This window comes from Leucoraja erinacea, chromosome 14 (assembly GCF_028641065.1).
Source record: "Leucoraja erinacea ecotype New England chromosome 14, Leri_hhj_1, whole genome shotgun sequence".
NCBI classification, from domain to species: domain Eukaryota; kingdom Metazoa; phylum Chordata; class Chondrichthyes; order Rajiformes; family Rajidae; genus Leucoraja; species Leucoraja erinaceus.
Genome location: NC_073390.1, coordinates 10,873,236 through 10,899,148, shown reverse-complemented (window position 1 = coordinate 10,899,148; position 25,913 = coordinate 10,873,236). Strand labels below are relative to the sequence as shown.

The 25,913-nt window shown below is 41.3% G+C and overlaps 1 protein-coding gene across 1 annotated transcript; it reads left to right on the top strand.

Moving 5' to 3' along the window:
* The first annotated feature begins 919 nt into the window (after nt 1-919).
* On the top strand, nt 920-25,913 carry LOC129703264 (D-beta-hydroxybutyrate dehydrogenase, mitochondrial-like). The gene is made up of 6 exons (XM_055645601.1): nt 920-1,077; nt 10,207-10,267; nt 11,793-11,903; nt 17,028-17,169; nt 18,516-18,668; nt 23,144-25,913. The coding sequence occupies exons 1-6, from the start codon at nt 1,007-1,009 to the stop codon at nt 23,611-23,613; spliced, it is 1,008 nt and encodes a 335-aa protein (XP_055501576.1). The 5' UTR covers nt 920-1,006; the 3' UTR covers nt 23,614-25,913.

Genomic DNA, 25,913 nt, shown 5'->3' with positions numbered 1-25,913 from the left:
GAAGAGGGAAGGTGAAGAGGAGGGGGGAAAGTACTAGGGATGAGGGGAAATGAGCTGCGCCTGTGCAGTTGGGGGCTATGGGTGAGTGGTGGAATATTGTGTTGGGGGACCAAGCCTCCTGTGTGACAGGGACCCAACGGGTCCCACTTAGTCTAGTGTCCCATAAACATGAGATTCCTTGGAAATCGCTTTATGGTAGAACTACCTTCACTGAGACTTGATTTATTCTACAGAACACGTACCATCAACAACTTCAATGCCTCCAATCTGTTCCAAATAAATATTTTTATAGCACAACGTGATCATCCAGAGAGCATGGCAACCAGTTTGTAAAAAGAGGTGTTGCAGACGAGGCAATGTGCGAACGAGTAGATAAACACATGTAAATTTGATTGGAAAATATATGCACTATTCTGATCAAACCTTGGATAGAGTGGATGTGGATGTTTCCACTCGTGGGAGATTCTAGGACTAGAGGCCATAACCTCAGAATCAAAGGATGTTCCTTCGGCTCGAAGGGCCGAATGGCCTACTCCTGCACCTATTGTCTGTTGTCCTTTAGGTGAGAAGGAACTTCTTCAGTCAGAGGGTGGTGAATCTGTGGAATTCTTTGTCACAGAAGGCTGTGGAGGTCAAGTTAATGAATATTTTTAAGGCAGCGATAGATTGTTGATTAGTACGGGTGTCAAGAGTTATGGGAAGAAGACGTGAGAATGGGGTTGGGGGAGAGATAGATCAGCCATAATTGAATGGGGAGTAGACTTGACGGGCCGAATGGCCTAATTCTGCGCCTATCATGAACGACATGACCAAATCCAGGAAGCGCACAAGTGCGAAACGGAATACTGTACAGTGGCACAGTGGCACAGATTGACGCTGAGATTGAAGTAGTGGACATATATTCAGCTAGAGGGCGCGTTGAACGTATTGACGCAAAGGGTTTGGGTGGAGAGCGGCAGGAGCTGGTTGACCTTGGAGCTGGCGGCTGTGCGGAGCTGCTGGGACCATGTACTGCTGCGTGAGTCGGGGTGCCTTGTCCATGGCTGCGCTGCGGGCGGCTGCTGCGCCCATACTGAGGTAGGGCAGGGGCGGGCGGCCAGCCAGCGGGGCACACCGACCCCGGGTGTAGTTCATTTCAGAGCAGATTACAACCAGCCTGCCTGCTAGATAACCCGCCTCTCCAGCTCCACATTGACAGCAAGCTTTCAGTGTGTTCTCGCTCAAATAACTATCGGGACAAAACTGTAAAAAAGAACAAAAATATCGATTTATTTTTGTACACAAGCTGTTAGTGGAGTTTTCCAATACATGTTTAGGACTATTGTCGTTTTAAATTGTATGCCGAAGTCGCCGATTACTTGATCATGCGGTTTTTTAATTTCATAGTATTATTTATTTATTTTAATAAAATCGATGCACGCCTTTTCTAATAATGGTTCTATCAATTCAACAATCGTCCTACATATACGAGGCCCACGTATGTTTCCTGAATGCATCTTTGAGAGGCTGTAATACAAGGCCCGTCGCGTCATAACGTTGCGCTTCAAGTTCAAGGTTTTTGTGGTCATGAGAAGGTTGACATCGCAACAATAGTGCAACTTACTCCACCAACAAGTGACCATGGCTCATGTCTACGCTGCCTTACATAATCTTGCTGCAGCCACACCTGATCCATATTGCTTGTTCCACCTAGTTGTAAAACAATATATTGTTGAAAACTATTAATTAACCCAGAACCAAAGCATTTTGGGAGAAGTAGTTCCAGAATTCCACTAAGCAAGTTTCCGATATCAAATGCCAGCATTCACAACATGTCGCCTTCACGTTTCCTCTGCCTTTGTAGTTACATATTTTTGCTTTGTGGTCTGATTATTTTAATGACCTTCTCACTAGCCCAGTTGAATTCACTTTTCCTGCCACACTAAATATATATAAAATATCTCTAATCAGTCCCATGGACTCGCACATTAATTTCTGCAAGATCTTGTTGTACTCTATCTCCATGTTCTCCTTCATTTCTGATTCTTGCCTCATCTTCCATTCTTATCTTCAACATGATGGCTCCTTTTCTAAAAGAGGGGAAGGGGTTTTCAATTTTGTTTCAGTTTTCCTTTCTACATTCAACTCTCTATGCCTTGATTCTCTGCTCTTCAATATTAGTAAGTAATTTCTCAAACTGTTCATTAATTCCCATCCTTAGTTATCTCTCTTGCTGCATCCCACATTGATTAACATCCAGGCCTATGCTTTATGGAAACTATTTGAATTGAACTGAGGATAAAACTAATAATAGTAGAAATTAAGGGATTTGTGTTATGCAGATACCAATTATGTTGCAGGAATTGTAAGAGGAAAGAAAGCATTCTTAGCAATGGCAGTTAGTTTAATGTAGTATCTTTATATGTAGTTATCAGCAGGCCAGAATAAGAAATTTATGCCCAGAATTTGCAGTCAATTAAAAAGTGACAGTATTTCCCCAGAAAAAAAAGCATTCTTTTGGAGGTTGCAAATTGTGAAGCTAGTGGAAGGAATGTAGGTGGAATAGGAGGAGATGGGGGAAAATAGGTGCATGTCTAGGTGGGAGAGGGGGAGGAGGAAGTGGAGCGAGGGATGTAAGAGGAGGGGGGGTGTAGGGGGAGAGGGGAAGGTTGTAGCTACCTAAAATGAGATAATTCAATGTTCATACCATTGGGTTGCAAGCTGCCCAAGTGGAATATGAGGTGCTGTTCTCCTAGCTTGGCTGTGGCTTTACTCAGGCAATGGAGGATGACTAGGACAGAAAGGTCAATATGGATAGACACAAAATGCTGGAGTAACTCAGCGGGACAGGCAGCATCTCTGGAGAGAAGGAATGGGTGACATTTCGGGTCGAGACCCTTCTTCGTACTGGGAATGGAAAGGGGAATTAAAATAGTTAGCAACCGGGAGATCCAGTAAGCCTTGTCAGACCGAGCAATGTGTTTGGCAAAATGGTCACTGAGTCTTCGCTTGGTCTCATCGATGTACAGGGGGGCCACATCGGGAATATCAGATGCAGTAGATGAGGTTACAGGAGGTGCCTTTGAACATCTTAGTTGTTAGGCCTTCTGGTGGAGGCAAAGGAGGAGTTGGGGGGCAGATGTTACATCTGCAATTGCAGGGGCAAATGCCCAATAGTTTGGGTGGGAAAGGGATAAGTGAACCAAGGAGTTGCAAAGGGGGTGGTCTCTGCGGAAAGGGATAGAGATGGAAACACATGACTGGTGACGGGATCATGTTGGAGGTGATGGAATGATAAGGTTGGAAACTGGAAGGCAAATTACCAGAGGTGATGAGATCAGAAATAGTCTGGAAGATGATGGCCTGGTCTAAAAGCTAGGGAGCAATTTTAAAGGTATAAAAAAAATTAAAGAGTGTTAAATAAAGATTGGAATATGTACATATAATAAAGTGTAAAATGTAATATATTTTTGTGATATGTCTTTAATATTTTTATGGCCATCTGATTTGTGAAGCATTAAGATTAACCTTAAGATGCTATTTTTAAAAACTCAATCGGGCAATGTGAAAATAAGATTTTCAGGCTATTTTACAATGCCGCTGGTTCAACTGGCCGCACAAAACAGTACAGTGGTTTTTAGGTCATTACTTTATGGCAACCTCTAGTTTTATGTTATAAGAAGGAAGTAAGCAGGACAATTTATGGCAATTTAAGGGATATCAAGTGATTAGTTGTAAAGGTGAAAGTGTGGGCAGCCTTGGTGAATCACTGGCACCAGCTTAGGTAATTCTACATTAAGCTACACATGTATGGAAATCCAAATGTTTCTGCCATTTCCACAAAATATTGACAGTAAACTCCATCAGAGGAACAGCACCTCATATTTTACTTGGGCAGCTTACAACCCAGCAATATGAATTTGATTTCTCTAACTTCAAGTAAGCCTTGCTTTCCCGCTCTCTCCGTCCCTCCCCACCCTAGTTCTCTAACTAGAGTCACTGTCCTGATTAATTTAACTGATTGTATGTCACCTTCCTCTCAACAACAATGAACCATTCTACATTTCCTGCTTTGATCTGTCGTTTTCGCCAATTCTCTAGACACCCTCTCCCCTGACACTTATGTCTGAAGAAGGGTCTCAATCTGAAACGTCACCCATTCCTTCTCTTCAGAGGTGCTGCCTGTCCCGCTGAGTTACTCCAATATTTTGTCTATCTTCAGTGTAAACCAGCATCTGCAGTTCCTTTCTACATATCCATCAAATATATTGTCATTATTGCCTCAAAAGCCAGATAAATATACGGCTTCTTGGGCAGTACTTCAGGGTTGAGGTGACCTTTGTCCACTCTGGTTTTGCTGCTGCTAAGGCAACTGCCGAGGCCAATGTGAGAACTTCAGACTCTTCCGCAAGAGGCAGGAACTGTCTCTGGGATGTAATTTGTGAGGTGGTCACTCCTTCCACCGTTTATATTGGATCTCTCGATGAACTTATGTTTCTCAGCAGCATCCTGAATGTTACTTCTCCACCTTGAGCAGTCATGGGCAAGAAATGTCCAGGAGTTAGTGGGGATGTTGCTTTATCTTTCACCATGGATACTTTGAGAACATCCTTGAATCTCTTCATGTGAAAGAGCTGGCAAATGAGAGTTTGATTTTACTGCCAGGCATATGAACAGTATGGCCTGCGTAGTGGAACCAACTGAGTGAAATTAGGCCTTAGGAGTTGGCTGTGGAAAAGACACTGAAATTTATTCATTGATCGTTCCAATAGATTTGAAGAGTTTTGTGGCTACAGCATTGGTAGAATCTTTCCATGATCTTGTGGGTTTCCAGCAGATGGACTGAGACTCAGAAACATATGGGACAGGGAGTACTGCTGCCAATAATAAACCAAGAGGTTTGTGGCAGGTTCACCAAGATGCCTGCACCTTACAACTGCACAACCAACTGCAGATTGCCCTTTGTCCTCCAGTTACTTTCTGTGGTGTAAACCAGTAGCATTATAGGCCCTTAAACTTATTGATCTACAAATGTCATTGGTATGCTTCTACCTATGAAAGTAAATATTGGGATTCCGTCATTTGACTTTGAACTTAGTTTGAATAAAACAGTGAATGCTACCCTTCTGAAGTGGCTTTAAATATAGTGCCATATCTAAAAATTGTGAAATAAATGATTGTAACAAGGTTCTTTTCTTACTCAATTTGAACTCCTGGGGACTTTGAACCTGTTGATAATTTTTAATATAGAATCCAAGTTTAAATAAACACCCTGGATTTTAACTGATTTGCAATAGAACTTTTTGGGAGTTATTTTTTTTGCAAGGCAGTCAGTTGTAAATGATTTGTGGAGGAAATAATTGGCTGAATGAGGTTTTACAGAAATTGTAAATCTAAGGCTACTTACCTTTTACAGAACCAACTTTATAGTGTATTGTAGAAAAGTGGTTTGAAGTGCCTATTAAGTCAATAATAATTGTAAAACTCAACACGAATGCTCTTTATCTCAGGGGTGAGAACCATCCAAATATCTACGACTACCATATTTTAGTTAATTTATTTTCTCATTGCAATGAAATCACTTTGAATCCAGTATCGACTGTGAACTTGATAACCTAATTTAGTGGAGACACAAGGAACTACAGGTGATGGAATCTCGAGTAACTCAGCAGGTAAGGCACCATCCGTGGAGAGAATGGATATGCAAGGTCAGGCTGTAGAAAAGTCATGTCTTGTCTCAAAACATTGCTTATCCATTTCCTGACGCAGCACATTGTGTTTTGAACCAAATTTAGTGATCTTTCTGTGCATTTCTGGATAAATTCGGCATTATTGGAGATGCCAGATTTCAAGTGAGCAAATCAACAGTCAAATCAACGTAAGATCCAATTGCTTCTATTTGAAAAAACATAATTTATGCATGGCTCTTCATTTTTCTCTCAAACAATTCAGTTGTATTTTCTTTGTGTAAAATTGCTGTTTAGCATATGACACAAAGATACATACATAGAAAATAGGTGCAGGAGTAGGCCATTCGGCCCTTTGAGCCTGCACCGCCATTCAATATGATCATGGCTGATCATCCAATTCAGTATCCCGTACCTGCCTTCTCTCCATACCCCCTGATCCCTTTAGCCACAAAGGCCACATCTAACTCCCTCTTAAATATAGCCAATGAACTGGCCTCAACTACCCTCTGTGGCAGAGAGTTCCAGAGATTCACTACTCTCTGTGTGAAAAAATGTTTTTCTCATCTCGGTCTTAAAGGATTTCCCCCTTATCCTTAAGCTGTGACCCCTTGTCCTGGACTTCCCCAACATCGGGAACAATCTTGCTGCATCTAGCCTGTCCAACCCCTCAAGAATTTTGGAAGTTTCTATAAGATCCCCCTCAATCTCCTAAATTCTAGCGAGTATAAGCCGAGTCTATCCAGTCTTTCTTCATATGAAAGTCCTGACATACCAGGAATCAGTCTGGTGAACCTTCTCTGCACTCCCTCTATGGAAATAATGTCATTCCTCAGATTTGGAGACCAAAACTGTATGCAATACTCCAGGTGTGGTCTCACCAAGACCCTGTACAACTGCAGTAGAACCTCCCTGCTCCTATACTCAAATCCTTTTGCTATGAAAGCCAACATACCATTCGCTTTCTTCACTGCCTGCTGCACCTGCATGCCTACCTTCAATGACTGGTGTACCATGACGCCCAGGTCTCGTTGCATCTCCCCTTTTCCTAATCGGCCACCATTTAGATAATAGTCTGCTTTCCTGTTTTTGCCACCAAAGTGGATAACCTCACATTTATCCATATTATACTGCATCTGCCAAACATTTGCCCACTCACCCAGCCTATCCAAATCACCTTGCAGTCTCCTAGCATCCTCCTCACAGCTAACACTGCCCCCCAGCTTAGTGTCATCCGCAAACTTGGAGATGTTGCCTTCAATACCCTCATCCAGATCATTAATATTTATTGTAAATAGCTGGGGTCCCAGCACTGAGCCTTGCGGTACCCCACTAGTCACTGCCTGCCATTGTGAAAAGGACCCGTTTACTCCTACTCTTTGCTTCCTGTTTGCCAGCCAGTTCTCTATCCACATAAATACGGAACCCCCAATACCGTGTGCTTGTTTGTATACTAATATCTTATGTGGGACCTTGTCGAAAGCCTTCTGAAAGTCCAGATACAACACATCCACTGGTTCTCCCCCATCCACTCTACTAGTTACATCCTCGAAAAATTCTATAAGATTCGTCAGACATGATTTACCTTTCGTAAATCCATGCTGACTTTGTCCAATGATTTCACCACTTTCAAAATGTGCTGCTATCCCATCTTTAATAACTGACTAGCAGTTTCCCCACTCCGACGTTAGACTAACTGGTCTGTAATTCCCCGTTTTCTCTCTCCCTCCCTTCTTAAAAAGTGGGGTTACGTTAGCTACCTTCCCAATCCGCAGGAACTACTCCAGAATCTAAAGAGTTTTGAAAAATTATCACTAATGCATCCACTATTTCTGGAGCTACTTCCTTAAGTACTCTGGGATACAGCCTATCTGGCCCTGGGGATTTATTGGCCTTTAATCCATTCAATTTACCCAACACCACTTCCCGACTAACCTGGATTTCACTCAGTTCCTCCATCTCCTTTGACCCGCGGTCCCCTGCTATTTCCGGCAGATTATTTATGTCTTCCTTAGTGAAGACGGAACCAAAGTAGTTATTCAATTGGTCCGCCATATCCTTGTTCTCCATGATCAATTCACCTGTTTCTGACTGCAAGGGACCTACATTTGTTTTAACTAATCTCTTTCTCTTCACATATCTATAAAAACTTTTGCAGTCAGTTTTTATGTTCTCTGCCAGTTTTCTTTCATAATCTATTTTCCCTTTCCTAATTAAGACCTTTGTCCTCCTCTGCTGGTCTCTGAATTTCTCCCAGTCCTCTGGTATGCTGCTTTTTCTGGCTAATTTGTACGCTTCATCTTTTGTTTTGATACTATCCCTGATTTCCCTTGTTATCCACGGATGCACTACCTTCCCTGATTTATTCTTTTGCCAAACTGGGATGAACAATTTTTGTAGTTCATCCATGCAGTCTTTAAATGCCTTCCATTGCATATCCACTGTCAACCCTTTTAGAATTAATTGCCAGTCAATCTTGGCCAATTCACGTCTTATACCCTCAAAGTTACAATGTCACTCTCCATCCTAATGAAGAACTCAACCATATTATGGTCACTCTTGCCCAAGGGGGCACGCACAACAAGACCGCTAACTAATCCTTCCTCATTACTCGATACCCAGTCTAGAATAGCCTGCTCTCTCGTTGGTTCCTCTACATGTTGGTTTAGAAAACTATCCCACATACATTCCAAGAAATCCTCTTCCTCAGCACCCCTGCCAATTTGATTCACCCAATCTATATGTAGATTGAAGTCACCAATTATAACTGTTTTACCTTTGTTGCACGCATTTCTAATTTCCTGTTTGATGCCATCCCCAACTTCACTACTACTGTTCGGTGGCCTGTACACAACACCCCCTAGCGTTTTCTGCCCCTTAGTGTTTCGCAGCTCTACCCATACCGATTCCACATCCTCCAAGCTAATGTCCTTCCTTTCCATTGTGTTAATCTCCTCTCTAACCAGCAACGCTACCCCAGCTCCTTTTTCTTTCTGTCTATCCCTCCTGAATATTGAATATCCCTGGATATTCAGCTCCCAGCCTTGGTCATTGTTAAGAACATATCTGTTCTTAACAATTTTAAAGTATTTGGGGTATCCTGAGGATTTGACGTTGTTCTACATAATTGCACAGTCATACTTTCCTGGTTCATCAAATGTATCTAAAAATACCACTTTCTCTAAAGAATCAATTGTGTCTTTTTGCTACTTCAGCGTTATGCTTTAACCAATACACTAGACTCTGTAGTTGTTCAAGATGGCAAGAAACCAATCAGAACATAGCAGTCGGCTTTGGCTTGTTTGTAGAATAGTTAGTCAGATGATATCAGGATATATATCTTTAAATTCAGAGCAGAATTTCCTTAGTTCTTAATTGTGCTTTCAGATTCCCTTCTAAGGGAACGAAACAAGGAAAGGACCAAGATGAGGAAAACATTTTTCACACAGAGAGTGGTGAGTCTCTGGAATTCTCTGCCACAGAAGGTAGTTGAGGCCAGTTCATTGGCTATATTTAAGAGGGAGTTAGATGTGGCCCTTGTGGCTGAAGGGATCAGGGGGTATGGAGAGAAGGCAGGTACAGGATACTGAGTTGGATGATCAGCCATGATCATATTGAATGGCGGCGCAGGCTCGAAGGGCCAAATGGCCTACTCCTGCACCTATTTTCTATGTTTCTAATTCCTCAGAAATAATAGTAATGGTATTTTGTGTTATTTAAGGGCAAACCATGTAGCAACTTCTGATTAGGATTAGATGTGCTTTTAATCAAATACCCAAAAGTTGCTATCCAGGTTAAAGCCATTATTTGCAAAAGGGCAAACCAATGTGCTAGCAAAGGTAGCCGGTTCAAATGCTTGGAGTTAGGATTGGGCAGATTCACCCACCTTTGCTTGTGTGTGTATCAATGTAATACCCAAACCGCGACGTTGTCTCCCTTTCAAGGGAGATCCAGGTTGACACTGCCATTAATTGAATCTTTGCAAAAATAATATCCTAGTGCCCGTTTCCTGCATTGCTTGGCAGATACAAACCAAGCTCACCACAGAAAGTTATTTTTTATCCCTTTCAATCTAATGAGATGTAACTATTAATTTCAATTTGTCATTAGCTTTTGCATTAAAAATGAGTTTCATTCCTTCAGGTTTTGTGATTATTATAGAGTTTTAACAATGCAACATTAAATGTTTATTGCTTTTCCTTTATCACTTATTTCTCTTTCCCTCACAATTAAATCTTTCTTTCTCCTTCTTTAATTTTTTTTGAACTGATTTGACATTGAATGCAGCCATTTGGTATTTGTCATTCCATGCTCTATTAATTTTACAGTCCATCACTGTGACTGGTTAAGAATAATCTCATCTAGAGTAAGATAATCTCTTCTGCACTGCGTTGACTCTGAAGTTTGGATTCTGTTCATCTGATGAAGTCAAGTCCAGGATTCCTGTTTAAGATGTTCTTTCATTTTACTAAAATGTTGTTGGAGAATTTCATATTCTTTGTATAATAATTAATTTTTTCCCCTTGATATTCTGTTTCAGGAGAGTTCAACCAGCAATTTGCACCCCAACTATTCGATTGCTTGCAAGCCAACCAGGGCCGGTGAGTTGTTCAAGCTGCAGAAAGGTTCAGATTTCCAAGGCGTAGTAGTAAGAAATTATTGAAATATCAGTGATAACGCTTTATACCTTTTAGTGAAACTTGGTTGCTGTTTGCTTCATGTTAAAATGCAAAAAAAAATAAATTGCCATTTGCGACATGATGTCATTACAGAACCATTCTACCACAACTAGAGAGCAGTCCTGAACTACTATCTATCTCATTGGTGACACTCAGACTATCCATGATCGAACTTTACTGGCTTTATCTTGCACTAAACTATATTTCTTTATCATGTATCTGTACACTGTGAATGGCTCGAATATAATAATGTGTTGTCTTTCTGCTGACTGGTTAGCACGCAACAAAAGCTATTCACTGTACTTCGGTACATGTGGCAATAAACTAAACTGAAACTGAAATCAAGGGAAGCTCGTGTTGTGTGGGATTTGAAGCTTTATTGTCTGAGGAAAATATGCCATGAAGAATTGCATTTGGAGCATACCATGTTACTGGACTGGAAAGAACAGCTTGATCAATCTAACTACCTGCATATTAGAGGGATACAAGGGGTTCAGGGTAAAAATGCTCACGCACATTCCAGGGGCTGTAAATTCGGCAACCCCGCTAATTTTTTACAAGGTGCTTAGAGGTAAAATGCAATTTAAAAATAGGAAGTTCATGTCAGACATTGAAAACTTAAGGTCAAAAGAATATGAGAAACCTTGCAGTGAAATTTAAATTAAAAATAAGAAAACAAAGAGAAGACAAGAAAACATTTTGCAATTAAAATCAAACAACATCCAAAGATACTTTATGACTGTTTAAAGAGCAAGCAGATAAGGTTTAATGTGAAATAGGTTTAATCTAATGCAGGAAGGAGGAATTCAGCCTTATTTTGCCCGACTAAGATGTAATGAAATGAATTGGCTCCTCCTGAATATCGCGATTTCCATGTTTTGGAAGTTGCGGTTAAGTTAGATATTTTATTGTCAATGCTCATGGTTCCAATGACCCAAAGATACACACAGAATACTGGAGTAACTCAGCGGGACAGGCAGCATCTTTGGAGAGAAAGAATGGGTGACCTATCGGGTCGAGACCATTCTCCATTCCTTCTCTTCAGAGATACTGCCTAACCCGCTGAGTTACACCCAAGATAGACATAAAATGCTGGAGTAAGCCAACATTTGCAATTCCAATGAGTCATCTGTCCTCCTGTGCCATACATTTTCTGTGATTCTACGATTCTGACTGCAATCAAACCCCTGCTTTGCTGCTTGCGTGTAAAGGCAACATACACACAATTGAATAAAACAACTGACCTGTATCATATAATTGGTGGAAAATTGCTAACAAAATACACACAATAGTTGTTGCATTTCCTTCATAACAATGAACTAGCTTTTAACTGCATTTCCCGGATGAAAAATACTGGAGGTCCTTATTTAAAAATACATTGGGAGATCCTTAGTTGCCACCTCTTTGCATGTATTCTAATATGTGTTATAATTTTATTTTTGTTCAGAATGAAGGCAAAGGTGTTGTCATCACTGGCTGTGACACAGGATTTGGATTTTCATTGGCCCAGCACCTGCACAATCAAGGATTCAAGATTTTTGCAGCATGTCTGTTAAAGGTACGGATGAAATTGCACAGGATTCAGAAACCAGAGAATGTGTTGCCTGTAAAGGCTATTATTTAAAAAGTAATTAATTACATAGAACATTACAGCACAGGAACACTCCCTTTGGCTCACAATTTCTACTTTGAATATTTTGCCAAGACCAACCAACTCTTCCTGCACTTCATTCATATTCCTCCATTCTCTGCATATTTGTGTGTCTCTTACAGTGCCCTCCATAATGTTTGGGACAAAGATTCATCATTTATTTATTTGCCTCTGTACTCCACAATTTGAGATTTGTAATAAAAAAAAAAATCACATGTGGTTAAAGTGCACATCGTCAGATTTTAATAAAGGCCATTTGTATACATTTTGGTTTCAACATGTATAAATTACAGCAGTGTTTATACATAGTCCCCCTCATTTCAGGGCACCATAATGTTTGTGACACAGCAATGTAATTTAAATGAAAGTAGTCATGTTTAGTATTTTGTTTATATCCTTTGCATGCAATGACTGCTTGAAGTCTGTGATTCATGGACATCACCAGTTGCTGTGTGCCTTCTCTGGTGATGCTCTGCCAGGCCTGTATTGCAGCCATCTTTAGGTTATGCTTGTTTTGGGGGCTAGTCCCCTTCAGTTTTCTCTTCAGCATATAAAATACATGCTTGATTGGGTGATTGACTTGGCCACTGAAGAATTGATCATGTTTTAGCTTTGAAAAACTCCTTTGTTGCTTTGGCAGTTTGTTTGGGATCATTGTGTTTAAGAAGGAAGTTTCCCGCTGAGTTTCTCCAGCATTTTTGTGTACCTGTTTGGGATCATTGACTTGCTGCAGAATAAACCGCTGGCCAATGAGTTTTGAGGCATTTATTTGAACTTGAGCAGATAGGACGTGTCTATGCACTTCAGAATTCATTATGCTACTACCATCAGTAGTTGTATCATCAATAAAGATAAGTGAGCCAGTACCTTCGACAGCTATATCTGCCCAGGCCATAACACCCCCACCACCATGTTTCACAGATGAGGTATGCTTTGGATCTTGGGTAGTTTCTTCTCTCCTCCATACTTTACTCTTGCCATCACTCTGATATGTTAAACTTTGTCTCACCTGTCCACAAGTCCTTTTTCCAGAACTCTTTTTAAGCACTTCTGATGAAGCCGAGTTTTAGTTAAAAATATAAGAAGATATTAAATTGGTTTCTGGGCTAGCTTACAGCTTATATTTAGTGTCAAATTAGGCTTGCCTTAGGTTGTGGGTGTGTGTGAGATAATAAATCCTATAACATTGTCTCCCAAGTGAAGGAGCTAGAGAGATATCTTTGAAAGTAAGATGCCATAAACCAAATGACCAATGTTTATGGGGGAGGAGGCAATAAAGGAAGAGAGAAATAGACAGTCACATCTTTGTAAACAAATGACCTATGTTTATGAGGGACCAAATGACAGAGGAAGCAGCGAACAGAGCTAGGGTGGTCTATTTGGAGATAAGGCAAATGGCCAATGTTTTTAGTATATCTTGTACCATGTAAACAAAAGGTTTGATGTGATGCATTCTGTGGAAACCTTTTCCTGTACCTCTGACCATGACTAATGTCTGTGGAATGTGCTAAGGGGAAAAAAAACCTATTTAAAGCAATGTAATTCTGTTGTTCAGAGAAGGTGACTGAGGACAGTCAAGTGTCTGTGTTGGTCACTTGACTGGAGTTCTCCCTCCCTTCCATCGGCCGATGTTAAGTAAAGTTTTGAACTGGTCTACCAAACAGTTTGTGTGGTGTCTGTTTATTAAGAAGCGAACCTGGTTTAGTAGTTAAGATAAGTAGCTTTTTCACTTCTTGGCAAACTGTAACCTGGCCACCTTATTTTTGCAGCTAACCAGTGGTTTGCATCTTGCAGTGTAGCCTCTGTATTTCTGTTCATGCAGTCTTCTGCGGACAGTGGTCATTGACAAATCCACACCTGACTCCTGAAGAGTGTTTCTGATCTGTTGGACGGGTGTTTGGGGATTTTTCTTTATTATAGAGAGAATTCTTCTGTCATAAGCTGTGGAGGTCTTCCTTGGCCTGCCAGTCCCTTTGTGATTAGTAAGCTCACCAGTGCTCTCTTTCTTCTTAATGATGTTCCAAACAGATGATTTTGGCAAGCCTAAGGTTTGGCTGATGTCTCTAGCAGTTGTATTCTTGTTTCTCGGTCTCATAATGACTTCTTTGACTTTCTTTGGCTCAACTTTGTCCTCATGTTGATAAACAGCAAAAAAAGTTTCCAAAGGTGATGGAAAGACTATAGGAAAGACTAGGTGCTGAGAGCTTTCTTATACCTGCATTAAGGAGGCAATTAAACAGAGCAAAGACAATTAATCTGAGTAATTACAAACACCTGTGAAGCCATGTGTCCCAAACATTATGGTGCCCCGAAATGGGGGGGGGGGTTATGTATAAACACAGCTGTAATTTCTACATGGTGAAACCAAAATGTGTAAAAATGGCCTTTATTAAAATCTGACAATGTGCACTTTAACCACATGTGATTTTTTTTTTCTATTACAAATCTCAAATTGTGGAGTACAGAGGCAAATAAATAAATGATGGGTCTTTGTCCCAAACATATTTGAGGGCACTGTAAATGCCAACAGCTTACCTCCTCCACCACCACTCCCGATGTCACATTCCACACACTTTCCACCCTCTGCGTGAAAATAATAATGGCCTGCATATCTCCATTAAACTTTGCCCCAGAAAAGGAAAAAAATAAACACCTTTAATACTTTATCAATCATCACCAAAATAATAACCTATATTTATAATATGACCCAAATATCATTTTGACCCGTACTTAAAATATCTATTCGCAGGTATGTTAGTGTGGATAATGGGTTATGACAGGATACACTGAATTGCCAAATATGTACAAAGCTAACATTTTCAAGTCAACAAGCTGTCAAACAAATACAGATTCAAATATTTAAAATGTGAACATATCACAGCCATATCCTAGCCCAATATCCATATTTAAGGTACACAAAATTGCTGGAGAAATGCAGCGGGTGCAGCAACATCTATGGAGCGAAGGAAATAGGCAACCCTTCTTCAGGGTTTCGGCCAGAAACATTGCCCATTTCCTTCACTCCATAGATGCTGCTGCACCCACTGAGTTTCTCCAGCATTTCTGTGTACCTTCGATTTTCCAGCATCTGCAGTTCCTTCTTAAACGCATCCATATTTAAATTGTTATATAAGATAAGGGCCATAAATGAATTTTGGTCAAAATCCAAGTGCTGTATATTCCTTTATTTTTAATAATGCCTGGCTGCTAGGGAAACTCATCCCCTCCAAACAATATGAATATCACCTCTCTTCTTGGAGGAGATGGTGGCTGCTCTTGTCTTGCTGTGAGAATTCCTGAATGCCTACAGGGTTATATTGAGCTGTCGTGAATGCAGTGCATCCTTTACTACGCTGAAAAGTAAAGTAAAGTATCCTTTATTGTCATTCAGACTTTTCAGTCTGAACAAAATTTCGTGCCTTGCAGTCATAACATAAAATAAAATAACATCCACCACAATGAGTCCACCCGGTCCTCCTCACTGTGATGGAAGGCAAAAGTCTTACGTCCTTGTCTCTTCCCTCCTTGTTCTCCCTCTGCGTTGAGGCGATCCAGGCGGGTGATGGTAAATAAGTCCCGTGGCCGAATCCGAGCTCCACGAACGGGCCGGTTCAAACTCCGCGGCCCGGGGAGGTCGAAGCTGCCACCCTCCAGTCCAGCGGACGAAGCTGTTGTTGCGGGAGCTCCGGAAAAACAGGTCACCAACCTGGGACCTGCGAGCTCCCGATGATGTCGTCCACTGGGCCAGTGGCCGAGCCTCCGAGGCTCCGAAGTCGGGCGCAACTCCACCACAACCCCGAAGTCGGCCAGCCCCAAGTTGGTAGGTCCTGGCTCCAATTCATCTCGGAGTCTCGAGGTCGGTCCCAGTTGGAGGCCGCCAGCTCCGCCATTAGGCCTCAGCGCAGACGGAGACGGAGATGGGGGGGTACGACAAGAAAAGGTCGCATCTCCCCAAAGGAAGAGACAAAAAATGTTTCTCCCTCCTCCCCACACACACACATACACAGCCTCAATAAACTAAAATTAACTAAAAGAGGACAAAAAGAAAACAAAAAAAAAAGAAAAAGACACTTCCGGACAGGTGGGTAACTGTTCCGTCAGTTCCAGCTGGAACATGATCCGTTAAACTTTGCCCCAGAAAAGGAAAAAAATAAACTCCTTTAATACTTTATCAATCATCACCGAGTCGGCTGCCCTGCCAATAGCATGTTCGTTATTTCTACTTTTTTTTTTGTTTTGTTAGTGTGTCCAAGTGTTTGTGTTGGTGTCTCTCGGTGTGTCTTGTGTGGGAGTGGTGGGGAGGGGAAAGGAGGAAACTGTTTTCGGTCGCCTCCTCCACGGAGAGGCGACTTTTTCCATGTCTCCTCCCTCGCGGCCTAACAGTATGGATTGGAGCGGCCTTTCCCGGAGTCGGGCCCGGAGCTCAGCAGCGGGTACAGCGTGGACTTCTCTATCGCGGAGCGGGCAAACATTTGACGGGAGTTGCCAGAGAGGAGTGCTCCGATCGCTAGCCTGGTGACTTTGACATCGTGGAGCTGTGGTCTGTGGAGCTTCTAGCCGCGGGTGGGGCGTGGACTTACCATCCGAAGCCTGGGATCCTTTGACGGAGATCGCCAGAGAGGAGCTCCGACCGCCGGCCTGCGGTCTATAACATCCTGAAGCCCCGGTCTCCGGTAGGAAAGTGCCGATTCGGGACTTCCAAGCCGCGGAGTGTGTTCGACCGATGTCGGAGTTTCGATCAACCCGAATAGAAGGCCTGTACATCAGGCCTTCCTTAGCGGTGACTATGGAGGGTTCATGGCCCCGACCACGGTTGAACAAAGGAGGAAGACTGACTGAACTTTATTGTCTTCCACCACAGTGAAGAATGCTGTGGTGGATGTTATTGTGTATTGTTGTTCTTTTTAAGTGTATCGCTGCTGGCAAATTCATTTCTTGCACCTTCGGGTGTATGTGACAAATAAAATTGACTTTGACTTTGATCCTCAAACCTGTACATGTACTGCACTGACTGTGACTTCTTGCTTTCAGGATCAGAATGGGGAAGGAGCAAAGAAGCTGGAGGATATGAAGAGCGATCGAATGGTTGTCATACAGTTAGATGTTTGCAAAGATGAAGCCGTGGAGACAGCAGTGGATGTTGTGAAAGAGCATTTGACGGATTCAGAAAAAGGTTGGTTGGTTAAAATCAGGGGTCGGCAACCTACGGCCCCCGGGCCGAATGCGGCCCATAACCCGAAATCATCCGGCCCGAAGGCGGATTTTTTTCCCCGTAATCATCCGGCCTGCCGAACGCGACTAGGAGCACGTGGACATCCGAGCGCCGGCTGTACCGCAACCTGTGCAAAGCTGCCAGCACGGCTGCGTACATTCTGTGAACACGTTTAAGAAAGAACTGCAGATGCTGGAAAAATTGAAGGAAGACAAAAATGCTGGAGAAACTCAGCAGGTGAGACATGCAAGGATTGCACGAGGCTGCGTCATCCGCTGAGTTTCTCCAGCAATTTTGTCTACCTTCTGTGAACACGTGATTTGATGCCTGCAATCCGGGGTGGGATGGGGGCGGGATCCATGTGTACACGTGATAGATGTGCTCACAAACATGCGTCCTGGCCCTTATGCAGAACAAGGTTGCCGGCCCCTAGTTTAAATGAATGCTGATTGAAGATTGGAAAATACACACAATTAACAAAGATGGAATAACATAATTCACAACATTTAAATCCATTATATTTTTTGTGTTTGAGAATGTATAAAACATATCCATTAGAATAACAGAGTAAAGGTTGAACATAGAACATAGAAAGGATACAACTGCTAGATTATTTTCTCCAGGTGCTGTTTGCAATGCAGAATTTTTTCAGGCAGGAAAACCCACCCACCAAAGAATTTTATCTATTTCCATCTTTCCTCCAGTTAGGCTGAGATGTCAATGGCCTGAAATGTTAGCTGTCTCTCTCTCTGATCACATCCGTGACCTGCGAAGCATTGCCAGAACTTGTATTTTGTTTGTATTTCCAATATCCGTGATATTTTCCTCTTACATTCCATCGCATTGAAATTAAAAGGTAGGATGAGGAAGTTATTGCCTTTCTTTGTAGTTTGAGTTGAGTAATAGTGTAGAATTACATGGGTATGCGTGTGCATTGTTGATCAGCGAATTACAGATAATTTTTTACCTTTGTGATTCAAGTTAATTATAGTGTGTTTTTGTGTTCTGGAGAAACTTTTTGCAGGCTTATTACATAATAATATTGGGTCAGAGTGCCGAAAATGGCTAACTAGAGAAGAGAACGCTGTTTATCGTAAAGATAAACCATTTATTGATTTGCATCTCAGTGATGGGAGTGATAAATTCATCGCACAAGAATTGGAAAAACAACGTGTTTTCCGCAAAGTGAAATAGAAGAACACTTTCCTTCTCCAGTTTATGTATGAGATTAAGTACTATAATTAATTAGACTTTTCAAAGACTGTATATCTCATGACAAGGCTGTTTCAACATCATTTCTTGATTAGGTCTCTGGGGACTGATTAACAATGCAGGAATCTCAACTTTCGGTGAAGTCGAGTTCACCACCATGAAAACCTATAAGGAAGTTGCGGAAGTTAACCTATGGGGGACCATTCGTGTGACCAAGGGATTCCTCCCATATATTCGCAGAGCAAAAGGTGAGTGATGAGCACGAGAAGCATGCGTGTGTTGTGGCATATTTAATAGCTCATTTGGACTGAACATTATAGTACTGTTTAAGATGTGCTTACAGGCAGGTCCCTGTGGGGCAAGGAATCCACTCTGTCCACCCAAAGGCATTGAGGAATGATTAGATCCATATTCCTACTTGTTTTTTATTGCAATAAAATTGACAGTGCATCATTAGAAGCTCAGAAACTGACTTTAAATTTTAACAACAGGAAATTTAGCAAAGTGCTTCTTTATTACATCTTTGTTAAACCTATCCGTTTTCTATGTTACTGATGTCAGACCAACTCTCGCATAGATCTCTGCCATCTATCTCTGCCTTTCCTGAACTTTCTACCTGCCAATCCACAAGAACTGTTCTCAAATCAGAGAAATCTTGGAAGATCAAAACCAATTCATCTCTTTATCCCTAGAGCCACATCTTCTAAAACCTTTGGCTGTTGGTCTTCAGAGAAGCAAATTTATCAGCTTTTCATCTCATTCATTTCTCTTGTGCTTTTCATTTAATTATATTATTTTCCTTAACTTCTTCATGGCTATTAGATCCTTTGTTACCCACGATTTGCAGTATGTTCTCTGAAGATAGAAACTAATAAGTAATTTAACATTTCTGCCATTTCATGACACTCACTTTCTAATTTCTCGGGATCATGACATCCCAAAGGTTTAGGTTAGCAATATAAAAGAAATAGGAGCAATCCAAAAATATAATTAATTGGAAGAAGGCCAATCTCAATGGGCTAAGAGCAGATCCAGCCTGGGTAAACTGAAACCAAAATTGATGGGCTTCCCTTAAGGGAGGTTGTTCACATAACGTTAAGGCACATTCTTAGTATAGTAGGACAAAAAGAACAAATACATCCAGCTCTGTGGATGACTAAAGAGATACAGAGGAAGATGAGCTAAAGAAGGCTATGTATTGCCAACGTAATGACAACCAGGCTGATTACAAAAGATGTGTAGCAAGGAACTGCACATGTTGGTGTATACCGAAGATAGAAACAAAATGCTGAAGTAAAGGGCCTGTCCCACTATACGAGTTTACCCAAGAGCTCTCCCGAGTTTGAAAAAAAATCAAACTCGTGGTAAGCACGTAGAATGTACGTAGCGGGTACGTCAGAGCTCGGGACGTCTCTTGGCGGATCGTAACGCTAACGGCAGGTACTCGGGAAACACGGTAAGCTCATGAGGTTTTTTGAACATGTTGAAAAATGTCCACGAGAGCCCCGAGTACCTACGAGCGGCTATTACCGTACTTCTCCAAGTTCAAATCAGGGGAAACTCGGGAGAACTCTTGAGTTACCTCCTACAGTGGGACAGGCCCTTTACTCAGTGAGCCAGGCAGCATCTTTGGAGAAAATGGAGGATTAATGAGTAGCATATATTGTACCTTTCTTCAAGGAGAGAAAAAGAGAAAGAGCACTACAGGCCAATCAGTTTGACCTCGGAGGTGAAATTCTGTTTAGAAATATTGATTCAAGACAGGATTAATAGTCATGCAGAGGAACATAAATTGATTAAGGCAAGATAGCACAGACATGCTAAGGGCGTTTACTTAATGAAATTGATGGAATGTTCTCACTACTTTTCTGCTCATTTTATTTTTGTTCTTTTTATCATTTGTTTAAGTTCTCTCAATCCATGAAACCATTGGATTGACCTAAAAACTTCCAGTCATTTTCTCTCATTTCATTCTGAATTGATTGAATCAACAATTGATTCACTGACATTCATCAGGAAAATAAATCTGCTGCTCTTCCACAATCTATCCTACGTAATACCCATACCCACAACTAGCCAGTTAGCTGGAGTTTGGAAGGATGAGGGGAGACCTCATTGAAACATACAGAATAGCAAAAGGCTTGGATAGAGTGGATGTGGGAAGTTTCCACTAATGGGAGAGTCTAGGACTAGAGGTTGTAGCCTCAGAATTAAAGGATGTTCTTTTAGTAAGGAGATAAGGCAAATTTTTTTTAGTCGGAGGGTGGTGAATCTGTGGAATTATTTGCCACCGAAGGGTCAGTGGGTATTTTTGAGGCAGAGATAGATAGATTCTTGATTAGTACAGGTGTCCGAGGTTGTGGGGTGAAGGCAGGAGAATGGGCTTAGGAGAGAGAGATAGATCAGCCATGATTGAATGGCGGAGTAGACTTGATGGGCCGAATGGCCTAAATCTACTATCACATGACCTTATGATCTAAGATGGCCTATCAATCCAGAGCTCTGTGCTTCAGTGGCAAATTTTCATCTGGCAGTGAGCTCATTCATGCTGATAGTCCAGATGCGGTGTGCTTTTTGGGGAGTTAATTTAAAAAAAAGCCTTTTCTCAGGAGAGAAAGTCTTCCGGAAAGTTTGGAAATGAATGTGAAAAGAAGCACACAAATCCTTCACCATTTTATAAATGTGAACTTGCTTTCTATGAAGTGGGGATGAAAAGCTGAACCAAATGGAAATTTTATTTATACATTTACAATCCATTCTCTAGAAACATAGAAAATAGAAAATAGGTGCAGGAGGAGGCCATTCGGCCCTTTGAGCCAGCACCGCCATTCATTGTGATCGTGGCTGATCGTCCCAAATCAATAACCCGTGCCTGCCTTCTCCCCATATCCCTTGATTCCACTAGCCCCTAGAGCTCTATCTAACTAATCCATCCAGTGATTTGGCCTCCACTGTCCTTTGTGGCAGGGAATTCCACAAATTCTCAACTCTCTGGGTGAAAAAGTTTTTTCTCACCTCAGCCTTAAATGGCCTCCTCTTTATTCTAAGACTGTGGCCCCCTGGTGCTGGACTCGCCCAACATTGGGAACATTTTTCCTGCATCTAGCTTGTCCAGTCCTTTTATAATTTTATATGTTTCTATAAGATTGCCCTTCATCCTTCTAAACTCCAGTGAATACAAGCCTAGTCTTTTCAGTCTTTCCCATATGACAGTCCTGCCATCCCAGGGATCAATCTCGTGAACCTACGCTGCACTGCTTCAATCACAAGGATGTCCTTCCTCAAATTAGGAGACCAAAACTGTACACAATACTCCAGATGTGGTCTTACCAGGGCACTATACAACTGCAGAAGAACCTCTTTACTCCTATACTGAAATCCTCTTGTTATGAAGGCCAACATTCCATTAGCTTTCTTCACTGCCTGCTGTACCTGCACGCCAACTTTCAGTGACTGGTGTACAAGGACACCCAGGTCTCGCTGCACCTCCCCCTTACCTAACCTAACCCCATTGAGATAATAATCTGTCCGCCAAAGCGGATAACCTCTAGTGCATTTATGAGAAAAATCTATTGATAAGACTTTGATACTAATCCCAAATGTAGAATTAATGCACTTGAACTGTTTTAATCTTGCTAGTTTTTCTTTGCATGCTATTCTCTCTACAACTTGATAAAAGGAAAAATCAGTTTGGCAAATATTTCTCTACAAACTCCCACTTAAAGTAGATTTTTTTACTTCAAAACAACAGAGGCCACCTTTGCTTCATATGGCGTCTTCATTACTACACTAATTATCTCAAATATCACTTTTGAATCTCCTTTCACAATGTGGCCACTAAAATAACACACATCTAGCACAACCTGCAGTTTCAACAGCTGCTAAACACCCACTGAATCAAAACACATTAAAATGCTAAATCATCCTTGGGATATTTAACTTTAACCATTTCATTCATTTGAACTATTGTGCAGATATGTAAGTAAATGAGAGTTTTTAAATGTATTTTTGTGTTGCTAAAGCGAACCTTAATCCCACGGTAATGTTGGCGGAGTAAGATTAGCATACGGTTTTGCGGGTTACTTAATGAGTTATTGTAAACTATTCGTTTGCCTCCCCTCTATTTTGGCAATCAAGTTCACTTTTATTGTACAGTACGTATCATTATTTGCTGGAATAGTAAGACATTGTTTCTCGATGCATCTAGCTCATGACTATTCTTCTTCTTATTATTATTGCACTACTATTGTTCATTTTTTGAGTATGTGTGTCATAAGTTAGAGGAGCCGAATTAGGCCATTCGGCTCATCTACTCTACTCCGCCATTCAATCACTTATCTATCTCTCCCTCCTAACCCTTTCGCCTGCGTTCTCCCCATAACCCCTGACACCTGTACGAATCAAAAATCTATCTATCTCTGCTTTAAAAATATTCATTCACTGGGCCCTCACAGCCTTCTGCGGCAAAGAATTCCACAGATTCACCACCATGAGGTTAAACTTCCGAACAAGTAGTGGGTACCTTTTTAAATTCCATTATTTTGTACAAATGCGCTATGTTTTAGCACTAAGAGCATTTATGTTTTTTTTAACTGCATGTATCATTGCTTACTTTGTCCCACATGGCACAATCTTGATAAAATGTGCTCAGGAATGAATAATGTATAAAGTCTTTACGTGTAAAAATACATCATTTGAATCTATCCTTGATTCTCGTTTGTAGGTCGTGTGGTTAACATCACAAGTATGCTGGGGCGGATGGGCAACCCATCTCGATCTCCTTACTGTGTCACTAAGTTTGGAGTGGAGGCATTCTCAGACTGCCTGCGCTATGAAATGCATCGCTGGGGTGTTAAAGTTAGTATCGTTGAACCTGGTAACTTCATAGCAGGCACCAGTCTTTATACTCCCGACCGTGTCAAAATTATTTTAGAAAATATGTGGAATGATCTGCCAGAAATTGTCCGTAAAGATTACGGAAAGGACTACTTTGATGCGCAGATTACTAGAATGAAATCCTATCTTGAGAGTGGCTCCGCGGACCTTACAACAGTTATTAATGATATCACTCATGCATTGACCTCTCCAACCCCCCACACCCGCTACAATCCAATGGATTACTATTGGTGGGTGAGGATGCAGATTATGACACACTTTCCCGCAGCTATATCTGACCGGATATACATTCATTGAAGGGATTGTCAATCCAATGCTTGCTTTTTCTAACAAGGCACTGTGTCTCTTGCTGATGGAAGTAGTAATTAAGTTGATTAACAGAGTGCTTTAATATAATATTCACAAAATTGAATCGGAGAAGAATACATTGTGCTATTCATTTCAGTGAGTTCCATTGCTTGGATTTATACTGAAAGTATTTACAGCAACAGATATTGAACTAAATTTGCACATCTGCCACGTGGAGATATACGTAAAAACATAGAAAATAGGTGCAGGAGTCGGCCATTCGGCCCTTCGAGCCAGCACCGCCATTCCATATGATCATGGCTGATCGTCCAAAATCAGTACCCCGTTCCGGCTTTTCCCCCATATCCCTTGATTCCCTTAGCCCTAAGATTTAAATCTAACCCTCTCTTGAAAACATCCAGTGAATTGGCCTCCACTGCCTTCTGTGGCAGAGAATTCCACAGATTCACAACTCTCTGGGTGAAAAAGTTTTTTCTCATCGCAGTCCTAAATGGCCTACCCCTTATTCTTAAAATGTGACCCCTGGTTCTGGACTCTCCCAACATCGGGAACATTTTTCCTGCATCTACCCTGTCCAATCCCTTAAGAATTTTATATGTTTCTAGAAGATACCCTCTCATCCTAAATTCCAGCGAATACAAGCCCAGTCGATCCATTCTTTCATCATATGTCAGTCCCGCCATCCTGGGAATTCACCTGGTGAACCTACGCTGCACTCCCTCAATAGCAATAATGTCCTCCTTCAAATTAGGAGACCAGAATTGTACACAATACTCCAGGTGCGGTCTCACCAGGACCCTGTACAACTGCAGTAGGACCTCCTTGCTCCTAAACTCAAATCCTCTTGCAATGAGGGGCAACATGCCATTAATTTTCTTCACTGCCTGCAGTACCTGCATGCTTGCTTTCAATGACTGATATAGAAGGGATAATATAATTCTGAAGTTAATTTCTGATTTGGCTCCAAAAATCACATCATGCTAAACTACTTGGGGAGCTTTTAAATTCTGTCACGGGATATGGCTGGCAATTTGTGAAATGAGCATTCCTTGCTTGTCCCCGAGAACAAATGGACATCTCCACTGCACCCTTCCGTAGACATGGACAGTCCCAATCTTTTTACAACCAGGGAAATGTAATAACATTTGTAATGTAAGCAGCCAGATTACAACTAATATTTTGTTGTACTGTTAATTGAGAATCAAATAATTGGTCAGGTCACCAAAGATAATTTCTCTACTTTGTTTCATCATTGTTCCTTAAGAAGGGAGACGGTACTTTGGTTTAACATCAAAACCAAAAACCTAGCAGTCCCTCAAAACTTTATTGATGTGCCTCAGTCTATGCCTGTATCTTCACCATAGTGCTTGAATTCAAAGTATTGTTATTGAGAGGCATGAATGCTACCATACCCTCTACTGAAGGTACACCCATGATGTTGATCGCTCACAAGTGCCAGGATTTCAGCCACTGTAAAGGAAGAGTATATTTCCAAATCAGGATGGCATGTAACTTAGAGATGGTGATGTTGCCATGTACCTGCTGTCCCTGTCCTTCCACACAGTGCTTTTGGGGAGTTTTTCCAACAAGCCATTCTCAGGGCCTCATACTTTAGATTAAAATAGAGTACAGATGAAATGCACTATTAGCTCTTGTTCATGAAATACTCAGAGAATCTGAAGGACGTCTTGAGCACTACTTGTAACCTTGAGCATTTTATGTTGTGAAGAAAGCTGCCAGTGCTGGGTGCCTCTGCTCCGAGGCATTCATCATTTGCAAACTGAGAGCTGAGCTCTGCACGAGATGAAACTTCAGGCATGTAGTTTAATTTGACTGAATTGATTCAGCAATCTACCTGTCCCAGAATCGTTTGTATAAGTGGCTGCATTGACAATTCAAGCACTTTTACTACATTGAGGAACATATCCTACACTATTTTTACATGATTTTGTATGTTTTTATCTGTTCTGCTTCCTGAAAAGACCACGCATAAAGTAAATTGTGCAAAATGTTTTTTTAACATGTCTCATTAGATAGCATTCTATTGTCAAAATGACTGTAATCCCATTTTCTAAATTATTGCAGATTATTTTCCACGGAGTAATTTAGCAGAAAGTGACTCATTTTTAATGAGTTTTAAGTACTGAATTTTAGCATTCCTTTATTGTAATAAAATTGAGAGGTCCCTGTCTTTATTCAGAATGGTCATTTAAAGATGTTTTTGGTGAATTATTTTCAAGATTCCCAGTTGAAATGTTACAAAACCAATAAAATTGCAGTGAACAAAA

What these genes read in the sequence shown, in the direction of transcription:
- LOC129703264 (XM_055645601.1), top strand. Translation starts at nt 1,007, where the DNA reads ATGTACTGCTGCGTGAGTCGGGGTGCCTTGTCCATGGCTGCGCTGCGG. An exon ending in GCTGCTGCGCCCATACTGAG is followed by an intron (nt 1,078 to 10,206) that starts GTAGGGCAGGGG and finishes ATTCTGTTTCAG; the next exon opens with GAGAGTTCAACCAGCAATTT. An exon ending in TTGCAAGCCAACCAGGGCCG is followed by an intron (nt 10,268 to 11,792) that starts GTGAGTTGTTCA and finishes ATTTTTGTTCAG; the next exon opens with AATGAAGGCAAAGGTGTTGT.